At 39.3% G+C, this 26855-nt stretch overlaps 1 protein-coding gene across 2 annotated transcripts in view; it reads right to left on the bottom strand.

Moving 5' to 3' along the window:
* jade2 (jade family PHD finger 2) overlaps positions 1-26855 on the bottom strand; it is a 37962-nt gene extending 11107 nt beyond the window's left edge. The window contains exons 1-10 of one of the 2 annotated variants that reach the window (XM_048166850.1): positions 26451-26855; positions 19678-19741; positions 18314-18399; positions 17386-17543; positions 16951-17123; positions 14724-14935; positions 10223-10390; positions 8341-8457; positions 6921-7436; positions 6654-6771 (exon numbers count right to left, since the gene is read on the bottom strand). In XM_048166850.1, coding sequence (XP_048022807.1) covers positions 6654-6771; positions 6921-7436; positions 8341-8457; positions 10223-10390; positions 14724-14935; positions 16951-17123; positions 17386-17543; positions 18314-18399; positions 19678-19741 — 1612 coding nt within the window. In that variant the 5' untranslated portion in view covers positions 26451-26855. Of the gene's footprint in view, positions 1-6653; positions 6772-6920; positions 7437-8340; positions 8458-10222; positions 10391-14723; positions 14936-16950; positions 17124-17385; positions 17544-18313; positions 18400-19677; positions 19742-25943 lie in introns of both variants that reach the window. The other variant, XM_048166849.1, reaches the window with a different exon arrangement.

Here is a 26855-nt window from a genome sequence, read left to right as displayed (position 1 = left end):
CCCTGGTCGTCTCCTGCACCTTATGCTCTGCCTTGGTGTTTTTTTATTTACTTATTTAAAAAAATAAGTGGGGTGGGGGTGGGGTTCTGTCACAATTCCCTATGTCTCTAATTTCAAGGACTCTTATTTTGATATTCATTTGTCTTGTTTTGCCTGTGTTCAGTTCCTGTGTTTTAGTTCCTGTTTCTTGTGTTTCCACTGTTAGTTGCCATAGTTATTCATTGTTAAATTGATTAGTGTCTCCCCTGTTACTTTCTGTAATTTTCACTACTGTCTATGCTGGTTAGCTAGATGCCTAATATTACCAGCCAGTCAGATTTCTTACCAGCTAATTTGTTTATTTTAAAAATTACAATTATTTGTGGAAAAAATAATAAGTAGTATAATGAATCAAGGTTGTTTGTCCACAGTTGTAAGACAGAAATACTTTAACACCTTACAGTCCTTTATTTTTCCTGTAAATGTAAGGGAATATTTTGCTGTAATCTCTCTCTTCATTCAGTAATCATACAGAAACCTCGGTTACTCATTTATAAAATTACTCTTTTGAACTAGCACTGACAGCTTGGGCTGTTTATAAGCAAGACACCAGGAAATCACAAAACAATCCCCAGGAAAATCAACCCTGATTCATCTCACAAATAAGACGAATATCACATACTACTGAATCTACACAGGCTGCAATCATCCACCTAATGTCATGCAACACAACCATATATTACTGCAGTAAATCTCTGCACCAGTTAATGATAGTTGCTCGAATGTGATGTTGTCAAGAGAGGTTTGTCTGTAGTAGTGTTTTCACGATACCAAAATTTTTACTTCGATACGATACCTGATTAAATGATCTCAATACCAATACTGAAATGATACCACGGTAAAAACCTAAAACAACAGGAAAAGTAACTGAGTAATAGATGACAGAACATGGTACTTAAAATTCGGTTTCATTCATTTAAAAAATATGAGATGAAGATGTTTGCAACATTGATAAAAGAAACAAGCCAAATTAAAGTTATTACTGCCCTCAACTGCATCAAATTCATGAAAAAAAGTTTGCTTGGCGCAATATAAATCACACTCATTTGATGTCTATTTGGAGGGCATGAGCATCATATACAGCACCAGTCAAAAGTCTGGAAATATTAGTTTATTTTTTTAAATGTTTTTAAAAGAAGTTTCTTCTGCTCACCAAGGCAGCATTTATTTAAACAAAAATGCAGTAAAAACAGTAATATAGTAAAATATTACATTTAAAATAACTATTTTCTATTTCAGTTAGGGGTGTGAATCGCCACTGGTCTCACGATTCAATTCGATTATCATGTCAATGATTAAATTTGATTCCACGATGCATCACGATGCGTTGTATCCTCAATTTTCAATATTACTGCCCATGGCTAAATTTTCGTCAATGAATACAAGCAGTCAGATTGTTATTTTATCTGCTCTAAGAAAGTATACTTTCTGAATGTAGCAAACATCAAACAAAATTTAAGTGTGAACACAGCATACGACAGGAGCATTTAGAACTAATAAACACTAGTAAATACTAAAAGTGCATGAACCTGTCAAGTAGTGTACTTAAGTTACAATAACACTCACAGACACTCGCACACACTCACACACTCACATGCGCTCTCACAAGTTCAAATAGTGGGTGTATTTTTCATTACTCATTTTTTGTGATTCACCTCCCTCCTCCATTTTACACTAGCGCGAGAAGCACTTATGTGACAAATGACGTCAGAGAAACGTCAGTAGGCTATAATCAATTATGGTCTATTGCTGCATCAATGCTGAATCGTCCACGTCATCATTACTCCAATCTTCAGTGTCACATGATCCTTTAGAAATCATTCTAATATGCTGATTTGCTGCTCAAGAAACTATTATTATTATTATCAGTGTTGAAAACAGTCGTGTACAAATGTTTTTTTTTTTCGGGATTCTTTGATGAATAGAAAGTTCAAAAGAACGTAATCAAGGTAATATTGAAAATATCTATATAGCAGTTTTTCCTCATAGTATCAAAAATGGTATTGAATATCGATATTTTTCAAGGTATCATATAAAAGTTAGAAACTCCAGTATTGTGGCAATACTGTTTACATGTGCACTGATAATATGATTATTAATAATAATAATAAGAGTGGGAAATAAGATGTTTACATCATAAGCAAACCTCTTCACATTTCACATCTATTTACATGCAGTTTTCCATTAATACAAATATTATTAATTATTTACTTGTACTCCGATGCACAACATAAAAAGTTGATCTTAAATGCAATTATGCAATCTGTGTTGTACTTAATTTATGTTGTTTAACTACATTACTTTAATATATATTCATATTTCTGTTATTTTTCATTTTATATTGCTTTTCTGTTTAATCTTATATTATATGCTGTGTTGTCTCCTCACAAGTAATTTAGAGATAAGGGAATGTCTTCATCTCAAGGTTTTTAACTTCACAGTATAATGTTGTAAAGCAGGAATTTTCATATAATAAAACTACAGACAGAGAAAGATATTTAACAGATTATTCAAGATGAACAGATTATTAATTTTTAGCATCACGTTGTCTCATTTGTAATATATAATAAGTGGACATGGCAAAACTGTAAGAGTGGTGAGCATAAGCAAAACACAAAGTACAAAAAGTTCAAAAATATTAACAATGCACTGGTTTTACATGTCTGAAATTACTTTGAGGTAAAAAAAAAAAAGAAGAAAAAAAAAAAAAAAGAGTAGAAAGTGCAAACAGGGTTGTTGCACATTTTTTAAAATTAAATTTAAGACAAGACCTTTTTAATACCGAAGAAATGCCCTGATAATTTTGCTTATTTCTGTTAATTATAACATTTTCATGGCTAAAGTCTGATTACACTGTATTCAGCACAAACTTTGCTACAATAATATAAAAGTAAAATAAAATACAATAAAATAAAAGTTTGTTTTGAGAAAACAATGTTTATGCATGGTTAGTAAAAAAATATTTTTAAGTCACTGAAATAAGGCCATAAAACACATACTGAACAGGTGTTCACAAGACTTTTGAGAACTGGATCTTGTAGCCTAAAGGTGTTACTAGAAAAACGATGTGAAAATCATCATGCCCACGCATTCACATAAAATAATATATTCATAATTTTTTTTTTTTACAAGACAATTTTTGTGTTAGAATGGCCGTATGTAAGGGAGTGTCAATGGCCATGAATATTGATGTGATTCACACCTGGGAACACAAAGACCCTCCCCTAATGGGCCTATCAAGGTAAATGTGACTGTGAGAAACCAAAGAAAGAATATGAGGAGATTAAAAGAATGGGTTTTTCTTTGTTTGTAGTTTATTTACACACAACATAATCAATACATACTGAAGACCAAATGCACATTATTGAGCACACTGATCTAAACATAGACTCCTGAACTGTCACACACCTTTGTGCCATCCCTGGAAACAGTTCCTGTTTAACTGTTGATACAAGTAAACCATACCTGGTATTTCCAGTGTGTCTGCTGATTCTTTTGCCATGTACTGAAGAAAAAACTGCCCCACCATCATTAGTCAGTGATTCACCATGTTCATGTAGAATATTAGTTCAATTTAGTTGAAAAACTTGCCGATGTTGGTATGGCGCTGTCAGAAAAAACAGTTTGAAGAGACTCGTGTGAAAGTTTGAGTCTGCAGGACTCATCAGTGGTGTCTATCTCGTCCCTGTATTTAAAAAAATAAATAAAAATAAAAATAGAAAGAAAAAAAGGGGCGTGTAAACATGCTGATATCAGGAGCAACTATATTATTGCATTAGTAATCACTATTAATATTACCCACTTATAACAAAAACATGATTTTTGTAGTAATAGAGGCACGCATGCTTTGTGTTTATTGTCATATATGCAGTACAAAAGTCATTTTATACTTTAGAAGCAACATTATCACTTTATAAACATCTAAGTTTGAGCTGATATTTGCAAACAGTATTTCAAACACTAGTCTAAACATTCTTAGACTATAACATTCATCATATTACAGTGTAAACACTCTTATTACTTTTATATTGTTTTAATATTATAGAGCAAAAAAAAGCTTTATATGATAATAGATGCAAAGAAAGGTTGCTTATATTTTATATTTCAAAGTTTCACTTGATTTCACAGGGAAAAGCCCAACTAGTAAAATGTGTACAAGTTTATGTAAAAATAACACGGTAGCTAATGTAATAATGAGCTACTTACTCGTCAGAAAAGATATCCACCGCTGGATCAAGCCGCGCATTGCATTGCATTCTTCTTCTTCTGAGGTAAATTCAAGGCTTATTCCTCACAGTGTGTCTTCTTCCAAACTCAATGAAAAGCAGAAGAATCTGATGAAGCTTGATGCTTTGTTTATCGAGGTTGATGGGGGCGTTTACAGGTTCGCATGGCTCACATGGACGATTACCGTATGAATAGCCTGCACTGCGCGCGGTCATATTAAAAATAGGGAGGTTATGCGTAATGAGTTTTCATAATGTGATATAGGTTATAATGTAATGAGGTTTCATATGGATTACATAAACTGAGAATATTTGTTTTCAATTTTATTTTATTTTAGTAGACAAGCTTTCCATAGACATGTTTCTCATGTCTTTGTAGCAAGTATTCACTGAGTTTCAGTTCATGTTTGTGACGCATTTCAGAAAGAAATTCATGGAGACTTAGACAGCAGAAAGCGCACCCTGTTTGTTTACTTTATTTTACAAAAGCACAGAGTTTTATTGTTATTGTGAGTGTACACTAGTAAAAGTAGACTTTTACAGTTTCGGAAGATGTATTTCTCCTTATATGTATGACCAGAAATTACAGAGTATTTTAAGTTCTTTCCGCTGGCTACAGGAAAAAAAAACGCCTATGTAAACAGTACTCAAGTTGGTATACTATAAAAATAGTAAACACCTGACATTATGTAACACCCTAAAACATGTAACAGTGCTTAGTAAAAGTTCAAATCTATGCATAATTGGATGTGATGTGACTGATCAAATGACGTGAAATGAGTGAATGGCTGTTTGGAACATTTAAATACTGTTCAGAAACAGAAAGTAGCACCGCTGCTTTGTTTACAGGGGTTATCAGGGTAACAACTGCATTTCTGCTGTTCCATAAGCGCCATCTACTGTCAGTGAGCGAATGTGCGTTTTCATTCAGCGCGTCTCCTGCTTTTCATCTGTATTGGGTTGTTTCCATAAGAGCGCGGATGCCTCTTTGACATAGCACACACGAAATGCATCGAAATAATCGAAAATAATAAAATAAAATCGAAATAATTCGTAATTCACCTTAATTCCCATTGTACCCAAATTATGCGTCTTGCATAAATTGCACATGGCTCCATTGCTGTCATTAGTTACTTCTAACTTATCTCCGAAACTGTTCATCTTCAAGCTATTGAGAGTTAAATTTGCACTTTCCCATTTTGCTCGAATTTGCCCGCTCTTGTCTTCCAAGCGACTCATCCACACCGACTCATCTTTGTGACATACTACGTAAGAAAAAGACATACGTAACACAGTCAAGTTGCAAACTGGATACTACCAAAGACTTGGTGCTACACAGCCTAAAACCATATTTTTTTTATCAGATTTAAGACCATTTTAAAATTTAATGCCTAGCAGAAAGACTTTTTAATTGCCTTAAAAATCACGGGAGTCTGATTTCAGACTTTTAAGACTTTTTAGGCCCCGCGGTAACCCTGGAGAAATGTAAACATCGTAAACCGGTCACTATGCTACACAGATTAACATGGGACCGCATTCTCATACTCTTGGTGTTGTCGCTGGGATAGTATCTTTTCAGGTGATGGAAAAGGTTTGTTGAGTTTCCCACCTTGGTTGGAACCCGACTGTCGACATATTTTGCAGACCGTCTGGGCTGGATCACAAAATGTGTTTTTGCATTCCACTGCACTGCTTTTGCATTGGTTTTCTATGTAAACGTGCTAGACGGATGTCTTTCGCGTCTTTTGTAGCGTTGCATGCATGACACTGCATTTTAAAAACGCAGTGTTCAAGTTAAAAGAAGTTCAACGTTTAAGAAACCGTGTATTAAGAGCTTGTTCCATTGATCTTCATCTCTTGTTTTCGCAAATAACGCGTTCTGTGTAATGCGTTCTTACCTTTTTTTTCAACAATTTCCTTAGCTTTGGAGGGTAACGAAAATTCAATTTCATTTTCGTTTTCCTCGCCGGCTCCTTGGATACTGACTGGATGTTGTCACGTTTTACTTCTGATATGTGATAGACTGGTAGGTTAATCCATATAGAGTTAAAATGCCAAGAGCTTATCATCGTTATCAACATATATTTTATCGCATATATGTTATCGCATATGATATATTTTATCTCAGTATGATATTGTTTATCGCCTAGCGCTAGTTTGAGCACCTTCTTTCGCTGACCACTTGTTTAAAAAGGAAAAAATAAAACATTTTTGTAGGGTCTATTTTGAACCCTATTTTAGCTGTAAATGAACTTGACTCCCAAACACTGCTTACAACTCTCATATTCTTCTCACTTTTGTGCATTTCCAGCTTAGCTATCAATCAAAACCGGCAGATCAAAATGTCAAAAGAAAAACATAAGAGATAGTTGTGAAGAGTTTCCATACCTCCATCCAAGTCCTTCTCTAAGAGCTGAATCTGCAAGGCAAAGATCTTCTCCTGCAGGTTGCATAAAGAGTGTTTGATCCTCTCTCTGCGTGTGACCATGTAACATAAGTTTCTGACCTGAAAGAAAACACACCAGTCACTGAAATTGTTAGCATGTTTCTGTAACACATGATGGTGTAATGTTACACCTTCAGCGCCTTTTACAATCTACATTCCAGGGCCCTCACATGCAATTTCTTGCCTACAATGACCCCAAATACACTCACCCTCTCAAGATCCTGACGCAAGTGAGTGAAGAGCTTCAGACGGCGATACAGAACATCCTGCTCCTGCTGGGCGAGGTTGTCCACCTCATCCCTCTTGATGGTCACCAGCGGCTGGTTGAAGTTGGCCTTTCGTCGCAGTTTCCAGTACTGGAAGAGGAAGTCCACGTGAGCATCTGGCAGGGAAAGGCTTTCCGCAACATCCTTGGGATCCACTAATCTGTAAAACTCGTCTTCAAGCTCTTGCAGCTTCTGCTTGCGTTGACTGGCTTTCTCCCGTTCTGCTTGCTCCTGCTTTGCACGATCTGAATGAGAGATCCCTGGAAGATCCTGCCCAGCGTGCCGTGGTTCGGGCCTGTCTGCACTAGCGCCACTGTTTGAGCGCGAGACGCTACTGTGCTCTAGACAGTACGATTTGAAGCGCACCTCATCGTTCTCCGCCAGAGTGGTGCGCATCTCTAGTCCGTGGTCAAACGCACAGGTCACGTGGAAGGCCACGACGCAGGATGGCATGGAGCACTGTGCAAACAGAACGGAATAATTAGAGCGGCGTTTATGAATATGCACGATATTGTCATCGTGGGCACTTCAAAATACCATAAATAACAATTTATTATCAAAAAGATTTATAATGCATTTAAGAATAATTTCCCCATCAACCATATAAAATGCACAACACTGCTGTATTCTGCGTCAAAGGGACACGCGCTCAAGCCCAGCATGCATGAGAAGCACATGGCTGAACGAGTGAAGGAGACGCGCTGAATGAAAGTTTAAGTTCACTCTCTGACAGCAGAGCGCTGATGGAACAGCAGAAATGCAGCGGTTACCCCGGAAACCCAGCAAAAACAAAGCAACTGCGCTACTGAAAAAATGCCTCAAACAGCCATTCATTTTTTTGTAATCTCAATGTTGTTCATCTCAGCACCAAATACTTAAAAGACTTAATAGGCTATTTATTTTCAAACTTAAACATTTTTATATTTTAATCTGGACTACAGCATGCCCTAATGATTAGAAATGTTCTGATTATTTGCTATTGTACAGTAAAACTTTGAGCCATCATTAGTTAACATGTTAATTCATTATTACCCAACTGACAATGAAAAATACTTATTTTTTTTGCAACTTATTTCAATATCGATAAAAGATTCAGCAATTAATCGCAACATGAAAATTTGATACCGTCACATGCCTACAGCCTTTATTCCTGAAAAAAACATGACATCCACCCAAGCTCTCCAAGTAAAACAGTCCATGAATTTTTGAACAAATGAAAGCTGATCCTGTTCTAAATGACTTGTTTATGAATCAGACTGATCTAATTCTTGAGTTCACAGCCGGTTGCACCAGCTGTGTCACAACTTATTCTGCTCTCTTGACTTCAAATGTGTCAGACGTTCAAATCCAGCATGTCTCTCACCTGAATACATGTGCCAGTGTGTTCACGGCACAGGCTACAGGACAAGGCCCATCGACTGGCCGGGATGTGTGATACTTTTGTAATGGGTTCCATCTTCTCAGGGCAGCCAATGCTCACCTTTGTCAACATGAAGACAACAGTCAGAAAACAATACGTAATCAGATTAGGGATGGCTGACTAGTCATGATGAATATTTCAGTTTTACTTAATACATCACATATATATTATACATAGATCAAAAAACAGATATTAATACTTTTATACAACACGGGCGCATTAACTTTATATTGATCAAAGTATGAAGAGAAATGTTTTTAACATTGATATTAACCCCTCAAACCCAAAGCGGCCAGGTAACAGGGGTTTCTGCAGAGTTATCATCATGTTATCATTACTTTACTTCATATACACTTCATTTTAAAACTTCGAAGCTTGGCTTTACAGTGAATATAAGGAATATGACCAACTGTAACGCAATTAGTTACTTTTTTAGGGGATGATACGATATTATAACCAGAAATCTCCCCAGAAATTTTCAGCAGAATCTACAGCAGGCACAATGAGCGAAAGCATCTTTTGGGGGCGACACTTTCATGTTAGATTCAAGTTCAATTCTTTAAAAATGAAATAAATGAGTCTCACGAAGCCTATCAAGGAATTACACTTTGCATTGCATCACAAGTATTTCCCCAATCCTCTCAAAAGTGTTACAGATCAAATTAGCAGAAATTGGGAATAGAGACGAATTCACTGCGTCTGTAAGCTGTGGAAACTCAGCTCGTGTTCATTCAGTTATTCATCAGCACAGCGCTGATTTCTGTGAGCCTTTTCACTCGCTTTTGTGGCTTTCTACATCCTCATCATTCGTCTATTGTTACTGCCTCGCTCTTCAATTTCTGTACATTTTATTGGAATACCCATTTTGGCCAGGCTTTTCAAAATTCCCTCTTTGAATCCTTATCTTCTTGTCAATTCTTCTTTTGTCCTCCTTTGGATATTCAGCATGTAAAATTATGCGCTAAATGTGCGGGTCTATGTGTCACGCCTTTACAAATACATCTTGCCCTCCATCTGACCAAACAAGTTCAAATTTCCAGCTTTCCTTTCAATCACATGACAAGACAAAGCGAGCCGGGGGAAATATTTCAATTAGAATTCATCCATTATTGAATGCTAATCACAATTTTCCTGTGTTGAATAAGTGTGAATATGTTCTGTAGCACTTAACAAAAATAAGCTTTGTGTGAAAGGCTAAGTGACATGACCAATGATTTCCTTTCTGCTTTTAATACTTTATTGCATCTTTCATCAGGCAATCATTTGTAAGGGAAAATTCAATCAAAAGTGAATTTCAACTCAACTAGGGCTGCAACAAATCAATAAAATCAATAATGTAAACAATCCACTGAATTTCATTATCAATTAGTTGGATAAGTGCACTGCGCATTTACAGGGAAATGTGTGTGACTGCAGAACATTCTACCTCCTACCAAGTAACACGATTGTTTTTCCTTATTATAATGTATAATTCAGTGATTTAAAATGCCCTGATGCTTCCAAACCAAACCAAAAAAGCTGCAAATGCTGTTATGATCAATTTAACCCCATAAAGCTACTGTATCATATTTGATATGCAAATTTATAAGGCCTTTAAATGATCAACATGATCAAAACTTTGCTGATAAACCTGTCAAACACAATCTACTCCATGCCTTCTGTCGTTTGATTGAAGGTTTAGTCTTTCTTAGCAAGTAAACTGAGCCAAAAAGTCAGGGTTTCTGTTCATATTTTCATCAAGTATATATTGACAAAACCAGAATGTTTTCATCCCTAAAATTGAACACTACTTATAACTACTATCCCCAGACTAGTTTTTTAATACCTCAGGGATCCATAAGGCACAGCTGACGTGGACCCATTTGGTTCCACTACGAGTGGGTTTCAGAGCTCCTCCTCTCCTGGGACAGAGCAAACATTTGGGCTGCACTCCAAGAGCACATGTTCGGCACAGCCAGTTACCCTGCGGCACCTTCAAGATCCCGTAACATGCCTGCAGGATGAAAAACACTCTTTGTCAACACAACCAATAATTTGCAAAAATCTGAATTATGTCATCAGAATTATCAGTTTCTCTCGAATACTGTAATTGTGATTATACATTTTAATGAACAGAATTTATTTTACTATGTGGAGCAAGTGCATGTTATTACTAAGAGTAAACATACAAAACAAGCTGAAAACCAGGGGCCGGATTCACAAAAATATTCTTCAAGTAGTTAAGACATTTCTTAAAATTAAGTTTGTAAGAATTATAAGAATGATCATGTGCAATTCTTGAAAAAAATCTTATAGGTTTATATGTTAAAATTCATTCTCTTAACCCAGTTTATTGTTCATTGACTACTATTAGTATGCCATTCATTGGACTGAGAGTTTGGGGTGTGGCTACTGTAGCAGGCTGAGAGTTTGGGGCGTGGCTACTGTAGCAGGCTGAGAGTTTGGGGCGTGGCTACTGTAGCAGGCTGAGAGTTTGGGGCGTGGCTACTGTAGCAGGCTGAGAGTTTGGGGCGTGGCTACTGTAGCAGGCTGAGAGTTTGGGGCGTGGCTACTGTAGCAGGCTGAGAGTTTGGGGTGTGGCTACTGTAGCAGGCTGAGAGTTTGGGGCGTGGCTACTGTAGCAGGCTGAGAGTTTGGGGCGTGGCTACTGTAGCAGGCTGAGAGTTTGGGGTGTGGCTACTGTAGTAGGCAGAGTTGGGTGTGGCTACTGTAGCAGGCTGAGAGTTTGGGGTGTGGCTACTGTAGTAGGCTGAGAATTTAGGGCGTGGCTACTGTAGCAGGCAGAGTTGGGGCGTGGCTACTGTAGCAGGCAGAGTTTGGGGCGTGGCTACTGTAGTAGGCTGAGAGTTTAGGGCGTGGCTACTGTAGCAGGCAGAGTTGGGGTGTGGCTACTGTAGCAGGCTGAGAGTTTGGGGTGTGGCTACTGTAGCAGGCTGAGAGTTTGGGGCGTGGCTACTGTAGCAGGCTGAGAGTTTGGGGCGTGGCTACTGTAGCAGGCTGAGAGTTTGGGTGTGGCTACTGTAGTAGGCAGAGTTGGGTGTGGCTACTGTAGCAGGCTGAGAGTTTGGGTGTGGCTACTGTAGTAGGCTGAGAGTTTAGGGCGTGGCTACTGTAGCAGGCAGAGTTGGGGCGTGGCTACTGTAGCAGGCAGAGTTTGGGGCGTGGCTACTGTAGCAGGCTGAGAGTTTAGGGCGTGGCTACTGTAGCAGGCAGAGTTGGGGTGTGGCTACTGTAGCAGGCTGAGAGTTTGGGGTGTGGCTACTGTAGCAGGCTGAGAGTTTGGGGCGTGGCTACTGTAGCAGGCAGAGAGTTTGGGGCGTGGCTACTGTAGCAGGCTGAGAGTTTGGGGCGTGGCTACTGTAGCAGGCAGAGAGTTTGGGGCGTGGCTACTGTAGCAGGCTGAGAGTTTGGGGTGTGGCTACTGTAGCAGGCTGAGAGTTTGGGGCATGGCTACTGTAGCAGACTCAAGAGTTTGGGGCATGGTTACTGTAGCAGGCAGAGAGTTTGGGGCGTGGCTACTGTAGCAGGCGGAGAGTTTGGGGCGTGGCTACTGTAGCAGGCAGAGAGTTTGGGGCGTGGCTACTGTAGCAGGCGGAGAGTTTGGGGCGTGGCTACTGTAGCAGGCTGAGAGTTTGGGGCGTGGCTACTGTAGCAGGCTGAGTTTGGGGTGTGGCTACTGTAGTAGGCTGAGAGTTTAGGGCGTGGCTACTGTAGCAGGCAGAGTTGGGGTGTGGCTACTGTAGCAGGCAGAGTTGGGTGTGGCTACTGTAGCAGGCTGAGAGTTTGGGGTGTGGCTACTGTAGTAGGCTGAGAGTTTAGGGCGTGGCTACTGTAGCAGGCAGAGTTGGGGCGTGGCTACTGTAGCAGGCAGAGTTTGGGGCGTGGCTACTGTAGCAGGCAGAGTTGGGGCGTGGCTACTGTAGCAGGCAGAGTTTGGGGTGTGGCTACTGTAGTAGGCTGAGAGTTTAGGGCGTGGCTACTGTAGCAGGCAGAGTTGGGGTGTGGCTACTGTAGCAGACTGAGAGTTTGGGGCGTGGCTACTGTAGCAGGCTGAGAGTTTGGGGTGTGGCTACTGTAGCAGGCTGAGAGTTTAGGGCGTGGCTACTGTATCAGGCAGAGTTGGGGCGTGGCTACTGTAGCAGACTCAAGAGTTTGGGGCGTGGTTACTGTAGCAGGCGGAGAGTTTGGGGCGTGGCTACTGTAACAGGTGGAGAGTTTGGGGCGTGGCTACTGTAACAGGTGGAGAGTTTGGGGCGTGGCTACTGTAGCAGGCTGAGAGTTTGGGGCGTGGCTACTGTAGCAGGCTGAGAGTTTGGGGCGTGGCTACTGTAGCAGGCAGCGAATTTGGGGCGTGGCTACTGTAGCAGGCAGAGAGTTTGGGGCGTGGCTACTGTAGCAGGCTGAGAGTTTGGGGCGTGGCTACTGTAGCAGGCTGAGAGTTTAAGGCATGGCTACTGTAGCAGGCTGAGAGTTTGGGGCGTGGCTACTGTAGCAGGCTGAGAGTTTGGGGTGTGGCTACTGTAGTAGGCTGAGAGTTTAAGGCGTGGCTACTGTAGCAGGCAGAGTTGGGGCGTGGCTACTGTAGCAGGCAGAGTTTGGGGCGTGGCTACTGTAGCAGGCTGAGAGTTTGGGGTGTGGCTACTGTAGTAGGCTGAGAGTTTAGGGCGTGGCTACTGTAGCAGGCAGAGTTTGGGGCGTGGCTACTGTAGCAGGCTGAGAGTTTGGGGTGTGGCTACTGTAGTAGGCTGAGAGTTTAGGGCGTGGCTACTGTAGCAGGCAGAGTTGGGGTGTGGCTACTGTAGCAGGCTGAGAGTTTGGGGTGTGGCTACTGTAGTAGGCTGAGAGTTTAGGGCGTGGCTACTGTAGCAGGCAGAGTTGGGGCGTGGCTACTGTAGCAGGCAGAGTTGGGGCGTGGCTACTGTAGCAGGCAGAGTTTGGGGCGTGGCTACTGTAGCAGGCAGAGTTTGGGGCGTGGCTACTGTAGTAGGCTGAGAGTTTGGGGCGTGGCTACTGTAGCAGGCTGAGAGTTTGGGGCGTGGCTACTGTAGCAGGCGGAGAGTTTGGGGCGTGGCTACTGTAACAGGTGGAGAGTTTGGGGCGTGGCTACTGTAGCAGGCTGAGAGTTTGGGGCGTGGCTACTGTAGCAGGCAGCGAATTTGGGGCGTGGCTACTGTAGCAGGCAGAGAGTTTGGGGCGTGGCTACTGTAGCAGGCTGAGAGTTTGGGGCGTGGCTACTGTAGCATGCGGAGAGTTTGGGCGTGGCTACTGTAGCAGGCGGAGAGTTTGGGGCGTGGCTATTGTAGCAGGCTGAGAGTTTGGGGCGTGGCTACTGTAGCAGGCTGAGAGTTTAAGGCGTGGCTACTGTAGCAGGCTGAGAGTTTGGGGCGTGGCTACTGTAGCAGGCTGAGAGTTTGGGGTGTGGCTACTGTAGTAGGCTGAGAGTTTAGGGCGTGGCTACTGTAGCAGGCAGAGTTGGGGCGTGGCTACTGTAGCAGGCTGAGAGTTTGGGGCGTGGCTACTGTAGCAGGCTGAGAGTTTGGGGTGTGGCTACTGTAGTAGGCTGAGAGTTTAGGGCGTGGCTACTGTAGCAGGCAGAGTTTGGGGCGTGGCTACTGTAGCAGGCTGAGAGTTTGGGTCGTGGCTACTGTAGTAGGCTGAGAGTTTAGGGCGTGGCTACTGTAGCAGGCAGAGTTGGGGTGTGGCTACTGTAGCAGGCTGAGAGTTTGGGGTGTGGCTACTGTAGCAGGCTGAGAGTTTGGGGCGTGGCTACTGTAGCAGGCTGAGAGTTTGGGGTGTGGCTACTGTAGCAGGCTGAGAGTTTGGGGCGTGGCTACTGTAGCAGGCTGAGAGTTTGGGGCGTGGCTACTGTAGCAGGCTGAGAGTTTGGGGCGTGGCTACTGTAGCAGGCTGAGAGTTTGGGGCGTGGCTACTGTAACAGGCTGAGAGTTTAGGGCGTGGCTACTGTAGCAGGCTGAGAGTTTAGGGCGTGGCTACTGTAGCAGGCTGAGAGTTTGGGGTGTGGCTACTGTAGCAGGCTGAGAGTTTGGGGCGTGGCTACTGTAGCAGGCTGAGAGTTTGGGGCGTGGCTACTGTAGCAGGCTGAGAGCTCTGAATTACATTTTTTTTTTTTATACCGTAGAAGTCACTCAGGACCAGCAATTGTTTTTGAGAATACAAAATATCTTTAACATTACTATTTACTCTTAACATCCTGTAAAAAAAAAAAAAAAGAATTGCCAATTTTGTTTTCATGGTGACTTTAATTACAGTCCTCAAGCATTGGCAGTAGACCTCAATGCAATCTGGATAATTTTGAGATTAAGTACCTGGTGCACACAAACGTTGCACTTGTCACAGAAAACCATCTCATTGCCGTCCTCCCCCTCAGGTGAGCGGCACACGTCACAAACCACGTCCTCATCGTATTCGATACCCAGCCCCTCCTCCGTCTCGATGGCCTGCTGCATGTTCTGCTGACACCTGCTCTCCAGCTCAACCACAACCTGCTCCATGGTGAGCTCGTCCAGCTCCGGAAGTGCTGAGAAGCACACATGACAAGACAGGCTAAGTAATGTAGCACAGTGAAGAGAATTACAGAGAGAGAATACATTTATTTTGAAAATTAAAAAGTATTTCTTTTTGTTTTTTAATTGAAAACTATGCACTGGGATGTTTGTCATGTGTGCTTTGATGTGCACAGTAGTTTTGAGTTAAATAGATCCTTATATATAAGGATCTATTTAACTCACCTGATAAACACACCTGATGCACACATCAGGTGTCTTTTTGGAGTCTCCAAGTGTCTTCTTTGGAAAGAGACTTAAATTTATATTGAAAAAAGCTTGCAGAAAATACAGTTTTGTCACTATCATCCTTAAATGTAAATTAGAACTTGATAAAACATTTATCCATTTCATTTTGGTTGATACTAGTATCAGTTTTATTTTAGTGTTTATTATAGTTTTATCACGGTTTTATTAATATTTTGAATTAGCTTTTATTTTTTTAGTTAATTTTAGTTTAATTTTTAGTAAATTGTAATGTGCTTTCGTCATTTTATTAGATTTTATTTATTTATTTATTTTAATATTGATATTGAGGTTTATTTTTATTTCAGCTTTAGTTTTTATTTATTTCCAGTTAATAATTTTAGTGGTTTCTAATTAAACTTATTTCAGTTTATTGCCAAGGCAACATTTCAAATTTTTGTTTAGTTTAAGTTTTTCAACTAATACTTGTATTTTATTTCAGCTTTTTTCAATTAACAGAAATGTTTTTTTAAGTTTTAGTTAAATATAATAACCCTAACTATTATTCCTAAATTAATTTCACAATATAGTAGTGTTCATTACACTCAAACTGATTCAGTACAGTTTAAATCAGTACTAGTACACAACTTACACGAAGATCATTAAGCTGAAAATTGTAACATTTATCTGACAAATTTACAAATAATTTGGCAGAAAATTACATAATCTGAACTGAATTAAGCTGGAAAATGCCACTAACTTGTGTTGTGAATTGATTCGATTCAAGGTCGATTTTTGCAAATTCAGAATGATTCGATTCGAGACGATTCACAATGAGATTCGATTTTGCATTTTTAAGTGCATTCATAAGATTTTATAAATGCTTTCCCTAATGTGTCTTACTCAGGGTGTGAAAAAGACCTTCAGGGGGTCAGAGAGTGATGAAAAAACCCTTTTGTCCATTGTTAGATCATGATGATACATCACTTTATTTTGATAGCCTATAAAAATTTACATTTACATAAGCCAATATTTTAAAAGGCTTAGTTGTTGATATTATCTGTTGTGTAGGACAGTGTAGGTTCTTTATTTTATTTTCATTTACAATAAAATGCCAGTTTTTAACTTTTCCTTTCAACCGCCCAGTGATGATTCTGAACGAAAGCGGGTGGGTGTTTCATGCTCATCTGACTGACAGATAAACCACAAGCTTTTGTTTCAGTGTTGTTGTTGTTAATGTTGTGGTTATTTCAGCAAACAGTTTGCTTCCTACATTCAATTTAAATGCATTAAGTTAAATTTCATTTCATTACTCAACGGAACTGTGCGCATGCATTTTAGACACTTTATGTTTATGACATTATGTTTTAGCTCCGTCCTTCATCCATCCTCAAATAAGCGGGTTTTACTTCAGCTGCTCAGGTAATGTCAATGGAGTGGCCCATTTTCAGGGGCAGCCAAAAAATCAATCTGAGCTATAGAAATGTATCTTTATACTTACAAGTAAAGCTTAATGTTGCAGGATTTTATCTTTTCCATGACTTTATCAATGGTTTGACTCAATTATTGACCAAAACAAATGATTCACAATTTAAAAATACGTTTCATATGCATTGTCAGGATTTGTAATCGATGCATTGAGAAAACGAGTGAATCGTTAAACCTCTAATCAAAATGATTTGACTAATTACACAAGAATTCCAACTCTTCCTCCAACTTTGATACTGACTTGTTTTACAATAACAAACTTACATCATTAAAAAAGGAAAATGATTCTGAAACATAGATAGTCAGTAAATCTTACCTAACTGTCTGAATTCAGTATTAACCAGTTCAAGCCAGGTCACATCCAGATCATCCAGATCGTAGCGACTCAGCGGCTCAGTGAGACCATGTGACTCTCCGAAGCCAAACTCTGACTGGCCCCTGGCTTGGATTGGTGAAAAGAATGGGATTCGATTGACATCAGGAAGCTCCCTGGTGGGGAAAAACACACACCTGAATGACCACACAACTCATCATACGTGCATCAAGTATTGGAAGTTTCAGGTTCAACTCCGTGGACTGGATGTGCTGCATAACACTGATCAGGACATGCATCATGTGACTCATTCCATATTTACTTAAAAGCAAAAATCAGGTTTAGAATAGAGCACCTATGATCGGTCACTGAAATCAGTCATACTGAAACAGGTTCCAGTGTTTTGAGTCAGATGTTTGTTTTCTTGCTGAATCTCACCTGACTACAGGCTCAGGGATGGGTTCCACATTGGCTGGCACCTGCACACCCTTCTCCCATTCCTGCCTCCAGGGGTCTGACAGGAAATAAAACTCCTCTGGGCTCAGTTGTGCTGAATCAGGCAACTTCATGGCTGTAATGAAATCGGTCCGAAACACCTGAAAGAACAGAACATTGGCAACATTCAACAAGGATGCTTTCTTTAGGCCGTGGTGGCATTTTCACTGGCGCCGAGGTGAGGATGAAAGCAACTTTGTGTCAGAATGCAAAATATATGGGAATAAAACATTAAGAGTTTGAGCATGAAACAAGATCTCTTCACAAAGGACAAACTTTACATTTGACTGAGTATTTTTGAGTGGGTGACTTAAACGTAGGGTGGGACAGAAACCAAAAACATTATTTGTTCATCCTTCAAAGATTGTTCCCATTTGTAAAACTAAAAGTTTCAAGTTGTAGGAAAACTAACACTTGTTGGCAAACAAACACATATTTGAAAATAAAAAGACATTAAATTACCACTATAACCAGTAGATGGAAGCAGACAAACACTTGGCATTGGCTTATTAGCCATTTCCTAAGTAAATATCATGAAAAAAAACAAAACCTTTTTTCTTTCAAATTGCGGCTGAATTACACAAATGAAACTTCTGGATGCACTTAGCCGAATCATTTAATAATGATTAATTTCTTATTTAAAAATTAGCTTTTTGTATAATTGTATAAATATTAGACTTTTTAATTAAATTTAATAATTTTATTGAATCTGAATTTATAAAATAACCACAACCATCCAATCATCCAATCAATTCCCCAGGGACAAAATCAAGCCCCGCCCTACATTTGTTCTTGTTCAATAAGGAAGAAAAGACTTGCACAACTTCACTTTCATACTGACTTTAAACTTGCGTGAAACAGTATTTCTCACCTCAGATGGTTTCTTCTGCTCATGGCGTACCCATGTGCTATTGGTCCCTGTGTTCTTTGAAGACCGTGACCAGGTGGTCACATGACCTGCAAGAGATCGAAGTGTCATACCTGAACTTACAGAGAATTCCATCATCATTTACTCGCCCTCATGTTCCTCCAAACCTGTATGTCTATCTTTTTGAATGACAACAATTGGAGGTGCTGTGCCGTTCGGCATAACTGATTAATATCCGATGATAAAATTTACACTAAGGTCAAAGTTGGAAAATAAACAAAATTAAACTTTCATTTAAAAAGAATAAGTATTGTTTGACCTATAAGGTATTTTCATTGTCTTTAGTGTTAGCACTCTGTTGATTAAAGGTTGCATTAACCCTCTGGTGCTCTTCTGTCATTTTCGACTGAAAAAGTTTACTTTTTACTTAAATTTTTTACTTCATCGGAATAGTATGAAACTCGGTAAAGGTTTTGGCACTTGCTGCGTGAACAAAAAAAAAAAAAAAAAAAAAAAAAGGTAAAAAAATGAGCGCATTGGAAATAAATAAATGAGACGAATTTCATCTAGTGGAAACTTTTGGTACTGCAGCCAAACAAAATCTTACTGAAAGCTCATTTTTTGAGATATCAGCCTCAAATTTGAAACACATCTTGTTTAGATTTATGGCTTAGATTTTCTTGCAGTTTTAGAGTAAAACATGTTTTTGAAAACATATTTCATATAAAATTGAAAATAGTACTTTGTGCATTTTTCACAACAATAAACATAAAATTCTAAAATCTAATATTTTTGCTCAGTTTGAGCCTCTGAATAAAATTGAGCTGTTTTTTCCTCACTATATCAGACTATATGAGCCGTAAAAGCCTGATGGATCCAATATTATACTCTACAAAAAACACAAATATTAACTTTTTTTTATGATTTTGTTAAAAAAAGTTCTCAAAAAAGTAGTTTAATCTCTGGAACAGTACATTAATCATTCAAGTAATGGTCGATTATCAAGAATAATCATTATTTACAGCCCTAATTACTATTTTATAATATCCTAATCTGATATTAATCATTATTATACTACTGTAATTTAATATCCAAGTTGGCTGGGTTTAAAAAAACAAAACAATCGACAGTACAAATATTATTATGTATATCATACAGTCGGCATCTTGCTGTGCCGTTCGAGTTGGATAAGAGCAAGAACTCAGGAGCAGATCACATCTGCTGGGACGGGATGATGTGGCTCGTCAGGGTCACCAATGAACAAACACTAACTTCCTCCAAATCTAAATAAAGCTAGCGACTGACACTACAGTCCTCTTCACTAATGTGTTTCCATCTCCATGTCTCCATCTGTGTTTATTACTCACTGTCGGTGGTGTCAGAGTCGTTGCTGCTGGTGGAGTACTTCCTCCTCTTCATCTCACTCTCCATCTGTCAGGAAAGAAGGGATGAACAATTATCAGACTCTGAAAAGATGGCAGAAACGCGTGAGGAAAGCACAGTGTGAAAGTGTGTGTCTGCGCTGACAGGGTTGCTGTACACAGACAGGAGAGGAAACACTTCACTGGTTGTTGGCAGATTTATACGGCCATAAAACAGGGCTTTTCCCTTTCATGCTGGTCTCTTCCTGTCGCCTTTCCCTGCTCGATCATCACTTTACATGAGGCCGAGAATCACACTCACCGATGCTCCAGCTGCCTTCACTACAATTTGGCCAACATTTTGTGATTACTTATCAATGCATCTATAAAAATAAACAATAATAATAATTATTATTCTTATTATTAAAATTAGTATTACTAAATAAACAAATAAAAATTACTATAAAAGTAAAATAAAACTATTGTAATATTTTACTATAAAAAATATTTAATATTTAAGAAAAATCATATAATATTATATTAAATGTCGGGTGCACACTGCATGATTTTCAAAGTTGTCAGATCGCTATTCTTCTCACACTACACGACTGTCTGGGGTACCATGTTGTGCACATTACATGACGGATCGGCGACATTACACAACACTTCAATAGGAAGAATCGCTGACAACTCTGTCCAATCTCTCCAACAGTGTGTAATGTTAGCTTTAGCCACGGAGCACTATCAAACTCATTCAGAATCAAATGTAAACATCCAAATAAATACTGTACTCACATGACCTGATATGCTGCATGACGAACACTTTGTAAAGATCCATTTTGAGGGTTATATTAGCTGTGTGAACTTTGTTTATGCACTGTATTATAGTCGAGAGCTCGGGGGCGGGGAGCGCGAGATTTAAAGGGGCCGCAGCCTGAATCAGTGCATAATTAATGATGCCCCAAAATAGGCAGTTACAAAAATTAATTAAAAAAAAATCTATGGGGTATTTTGAGCTGAAACTTCACAGACACATTCAGGGGACACCTTAAGACTTATATTACATCTTTTAAAAAAAACGTTCTAGGGCACCTTTAATGTCTTTTTTATTTTTAAATAAAAGAGTTTTCTATCAAATGTTGGATTTCCTACATTTTGAAACATTTGAAACATTCAGAAGGATGAACAAATAATATTTTTGGTCATCACATTAAAAATAACATTTAAAGTGCTGGAGAAATGTTGCGTGTGCGTGTCTAATTACAGACACCGTGTTTCTTATTCAAACGTTCCCATTAGCTTTGTCTTTATTGCAATCAATAAACAGTTTTATTCGCAAATTAGGCAAGTGTGATAACTGCATTAAAATATGAATACAACATTTAAAAAAATAATAAATAAATAAAATAAAATAAACCATTGTGGTTTTGTGCAGCGAGTACAGAATGAACAGATAACAGTTCACCGGAAATGCCCAAGCTGGCTTAACGAAAACCAGGAAGTAACCGTTCATATGGTCAATCAGTTCAACTGATTTAAAGTTTTGAAAAGCTTTGTTTCTGATCAACACAGGAAACACTGGAGTATAGAGCATACTAGACTAACAAGACACAGGTGAAAACAAATGAGGGGAACCAAAAGAACTACAAAAGGACTACAAAACTAGACACAGGAAACTAGAAATACAACATAAAAGTCCAAACAAGCAGAGAACATGTCACAGAATGAAACGTGTAGGGCTGGGCTAGGATGGGATGGGTACAGCTCTGCGGCACGAGCTAAGAGTGTGTGTGGAGAGCTGGATGTGTCCAAAGAGAAAGTGAGCGTGAAGAGGAGAATTCTGGGTGAGAGAGAATAGACTGCAGTCCCCCAGGGAGAGAAAGAGAGACATCTTCAGCTGTTCTCTCCTGCATAGCACAGCCAACGCTGCTATTTTTAGGAACCAGTGAACAGGAGAAAGAGACACTCTCGGACGAGAGCAGGGTAACAGAGCCGGCTGTGTTACCGTCACACTGATGATGTTACAACGGCTGTAACTCTCGGCTCATCCGATCACATGGTATAGAGCGACACAGACTGTGAGTGAGGCTCACAAACAACAAGAGAGAGTGTGAACAGTTTTGTTTTATTATTTTATATAATTTTTTTTAAATTGTGTTAACTGTTTCTGATCTCCCTGAAACATCTCCATCTTGCGTTTTCTTCACAATATTCCTCATTTAAATAATTCATGAGCAGAATAAAGGGGCGGGGCCTGGTTGAGTTAGTTAGTAGTGTGTTGAAACTGGCGGTTATGGTAAGGGGCGGGACATTTCCCAAACACCAATCACAACACACTGCTCCAGCCGACCAATCAGAGCACATTGTGCTTTTCAGAAGGAGGGGCTTCATAGAGACAGGAAGTAAACAGAGCGTTACTGACAGACTGGGAAGAGAGGAGCTGCAACAATGGAGAACATGAGGAGAATAATCAACATTCAAGCAGGAAAACCTGCTCTAGTAGAGCCCAAAAACAACACTAAGACTTTGAAAAAGGTATTTAGGTCCTCTTTAAAGTTATGATTTCAATAATTAGACATGCTTTCTAGAATCAATTAAAACAGAAAACACTGAATTTGGGAAAAAATACATCAGATTTCAAGTGTAGAAACATCTCAAAGATGATCAGACAAATTAAAATGCTCTATATTTCAATTGTAATAGCAACGTAATTGTTGAAGATTTTCTTTTCAATAATTAAGCACTTCTCTCTGGTTTATAAATCAAAGCATTGCATAGTCATCTCTCTGGGTGAAAACACTCATCTGTTCGCTCTTCTGGAGACGTCGTCCTAACATCAGGACCACATCCATCTCTCACATCATTTAATCTCCAGCACGAGCACACGCTGCGGTGAACGCTTTCTCAGAAGCATGTCACGCACGATGTGTGACACAAATCCACTAGTCAGTGGAGCGCCGCGAGAGGTTACGGGTGATGGGGAACATCAGAGCCTGAGCTCCTTCATTCATGAATAACCCCCGCCCCACTGAGAAACACACACTGCTACCCATGTGACTGCCTCGCCTCCTTCTCCACCAATCACATGACAGCTGCCAAACACACTGAACATATATAGATGCTCTACCAACACCCAATACCAAACACCTTCACAACACAAATGCTAAAAAAAAATATAATAAAGATAAAAAAATATATATATATATATATTTGGACACACAATTTTAAGGTCAAACTCTATATATCTGCTAAAAACATGATTTATAAATCACCTTTTAGGTTTTTTTGCAGTTCACAACTAGACAAGAATTACAAACATTGTTACACCAGTAGGTGGCGACAAATGGCTGTTAAAAATGTATTTGTAATTGAGTGACTGCATCTGAAATTGCATACTTCCCTACAAGTATATTCTGAAGTGTGCATATGATGGACACTTTACTATCCCATGAGGCAACGGGAGAGGATTTGTGAATGACAGTGAAGCGATGCAACTGACGCTGGTAGGTCATGAAGTATGTGCAGATTATATTCATACTACACACATTCATACTATGTAGAAGATACTTTTTTAGCAGCAGTGTGCGATTTCGGACGCAGCCAATCATTCACTCATCTGTTCAAAAACTGTGATTTATCCTTTAAAGAAACAAGAAGTATTTGAGTCAGTCATTGAATCATTCATTCAAACCATTATTTTTTTTAATTAATAAATAATAAATATTTTTTAAAATAAACTGCAGCAACTAACAATTTGTATTTCACCACCAGGTGGCGACAAGTGAGTGTTAAAAAATTTATTTGATATTGAATCTTCATCTGAAGCTTGCACGCTGAAGCACGTGTACATCGCGTAAATATTGAGTTTTCTTTCAAGTCTTGCGCTTGAACGGACAAATTCACACAAAAATTATGTCAACATGCCTGTCTTGGCGAGTATCCTAGCAAACATGGTAGGTTATGTCTTAAGTGAACTTAAACACTCAAGAAAGAACCATGTGTTCAGTATCAGTGCGCTGGATCCGTGCATTATGTTTTAAAGTGACAGCAGCATAATATTCCTGCTGTCTGAATGTGTTTTTAAAGTGAATCAAACAGTAATCTGTACTGTCCCACCACTACTTTGATTCTTATACATGTTTTACTCATCATGACAATCTTAACATATTTACACAAATTTACAGTATCAAATTTTCATGTTGCGATAATTGCTTAAGCTTTTATCACGGTATACAGTATTATCACAATATTGAAATAAGTTGTTCAAAAAAGTGTTGTCATAGTAAAACAGGTTTAAGAACTTTTTCTTATAACAAAAAACAATTCTGAACATTTAAATACAATAATGCAATACACAAATTATAAAGTAAAATGTTTCAAACAGATTAAAGTACAAAAGAATTATAAAGAACAACAAATAACACTATATAAGGTCTTGTTATTTAATGTTAGTTAATGCATTAACTAAAATTACGTATGAGCAATAGCTACATTTGTTACATAAAGTATTATTTTTTGTTAATATTAGTTAAAAAAATACAACTGATCATTGTTAGCTTTAGGTTCATTAAATAATAATTACAACTTTTGACTTTAGTAATGTTAATAAACATTAACTAGAAATTAATTAAAATTGTCATCAAGTGTTACTGAACAATACCAAATAATCAGAAAACAAAAACGGCATGTTGTAGTCCATTTTAAAATATAAAAATGTTTAAGTTTGAAAATAAATAGCCTAAGCCTTTAAGTATTTGGTGCTGTGATGGACAACATTGAGATTACAAAAAAAATGAATGGCTGTTTGAAGCATTTTAAAAACTTCACTAGCGCAGCTGCTTTGTTTGCGGGGTTTCCGGGGTAACCGCTGCATTTCTGCTGTTCCATCAGCGCCCTCTGCTGTCATAGAGTGAATATGCACTTTCATTCAGCACGTCTCCTTCACTCGTTCAGCCATGTGCTTCTCATGCACGTTGGGTTTGTTTACATAGTGAGCGTGCCTATTTCATTATCGTGATATATCGTATTACCGAATATACATGTCTTTACCCAAAAATGAAAATTCTGTCATTAATTACTCACCCTCATGCCGTTCCACATCCGTTAGACCTTCGTTAATCTTCGGAAAACAAATTAAGATATTTTGGATGAAATCTGATGGCTCCGTGAGGCCTGAGCAATGACATTTCCTCTCTCAAGATCCATTAATGTACTAAAAACATATTTAAATCAGTTCATGTGAGTACAGTGGTTCAATATTAATATTATAAAGTGACGAGAATATTTTTGGTGTGCCAAAAAAAACAAAATAACAACTTATTTAGTGATGGCCGATTTCAAAACACTGCTTCATGAAGCTTCGGAGCGTTATGAATCAGCAGTTCGGAGCGCCAAAATCATGTGATCTTTGCAGTTTGGCGGTTTGACACGCAATCCAAATCATGATTCGACACAAAAGATTCATAACGCTCCAAAGCTTCATGAAGCAGTGTTTTAAAAATCGGCCATCACTATACAAGTCGTTATTTATTTATTTTTTTTGGCGCACCAAAAATATTCTTGTCGCTTTATAATATTAATATTGAACCACTGTACTCACATGAACTGATTTAAATATGTTTTTAGTACATTAATGGATCTTGAGAGAGGAAATGTCATTGCTCAGGCCTCACTGAGCCATCAGATTTCATCAAAAAATATCTTAATTTGTTTTCCGAAGATTAAGGAAGGTCTAAAACGACATGAGGGTGAGTAATAAATGACATTATTTTCATTTTTGGGTGAACTAACCCTTTAACTGGAAGAATTTGAAAAGGAAAACTAGAGTAAAAGTACCGCGTTAAAAAAACGATAATGAGGTAAAAAAAATATGAAATCCGTTTTCCCGCTCCTCACACGCAGCCCCGCCCCCTCCGCAAGACGTCACGCTGTGTGCGTGAGCAGCAGCAGACTGTAGGGGGCGTGGCCGATGACCCGCAGGGCTTGTTTGTGAATCTGTTCGTAAAGGCCGTTCAGCGTTCAGAACTTAGCCGCTGATTTGAGCTTAAACTCACCGCACTGCACTTCCAAACAACTTTAGCATGATCAGCTGCAGTCTGTTGAGTAAAACCTCAACCCCCCATAAAAACTCAAGAAGAGTTTATCAATAATGACAGACAGGTCGAAAACAGCACATAGTTCGTGAGGATTTCGCAGAATTCACTTGACAAAATCAAACGCCCATCCCGAAACTGCGTGATAGCAGAAAAAGATGGCACATTCTTTCGCTTTACCTTATTCGAGGGCGTGATGTCCTCGATGGCCAGAAATCAGGGGATCATTTGAGGCCAGGCACATGTATCTCTCGTGTGACAGCAGCACGGCGGATGATTTCCCCTCCACAGCCCGAATAAAAGTTACTGTCGGCGGGTTAGCGCGACCCGATGGCTTCCGTCGAGTTGTTGTTTCCTCACTTATAATAGCAACGTTCATCTGTTCGTCATCCGCAAAACTGTTTCTGAGGAAAGCATTTCCTCACATCCCTGCAAAGTGAAGCGCACTAACTGCTCCAGTGTCGTGACAAGCCATCGACTTCAGCGTCTGAATCTCAGGTTTATCATGTTGTTTGTGTTGGTCTGAGTGAACGCGAGCAGCAACATAAGCTCACTCTTATAACTCTTTTGGCGCCATATTAATGACGTACCAAAAATTTCCGTTACAAGCGAGCCGAGAAAACACAGTTCGTGCGCGTGAGCATCACACGAGCTGGAGGAAAACGCTGCGAAAGCGCGTCGCGTTACCTGTCAAGTTGTGTAATGTCCATCAAGAAGCGAGCATGAAGAAGAAAGTCAGCGGCTTCTCTCCTCAAATGAGTGAACGGGGCGGTTCGCTAAAATAATCGACCATTTTACAGTGAATCCGATGGGGGGAGCCATGAACAAACACGAAAGAGGAAATGCCATTTGACACAACAAATATGACATCTTCAGTTTTCCGTGCAAGAGGACAACTTTACTTGGGTTTAGATGTGAAATGCATCACAGTTAGTATCTGACATTAAAGTTTCTTATAATGAGGGAACATTAAAGTCACGTGATTCGGTTATAACACTGTATAAACGCTGTGATGAGGCAGATGTAATGCTCCAAGAGGTGGCAGTGATGAACCTTTCATTGATCAGTTCTGTAAAGAACCTTTTGAGCAAC

This window comes from Megalobrama amblycephala, linkage group LG18 (genome assembly GCF_018812025.1).
Source record: "Megalobrama amblycephala isolate DHTTF-2021 linkage group LG18, ASM1881202v1, whole genome shotgun sequence".
NCBI lineage: Eukaryota > Metazoa > Chordata > Actinopteri > Cypriniformes > Xenocyprididae > Megalobrama > Megalobrama amblycephala.
This window is presented reverse-complemented; position numbering and strand designations above follow the sequence as displayed.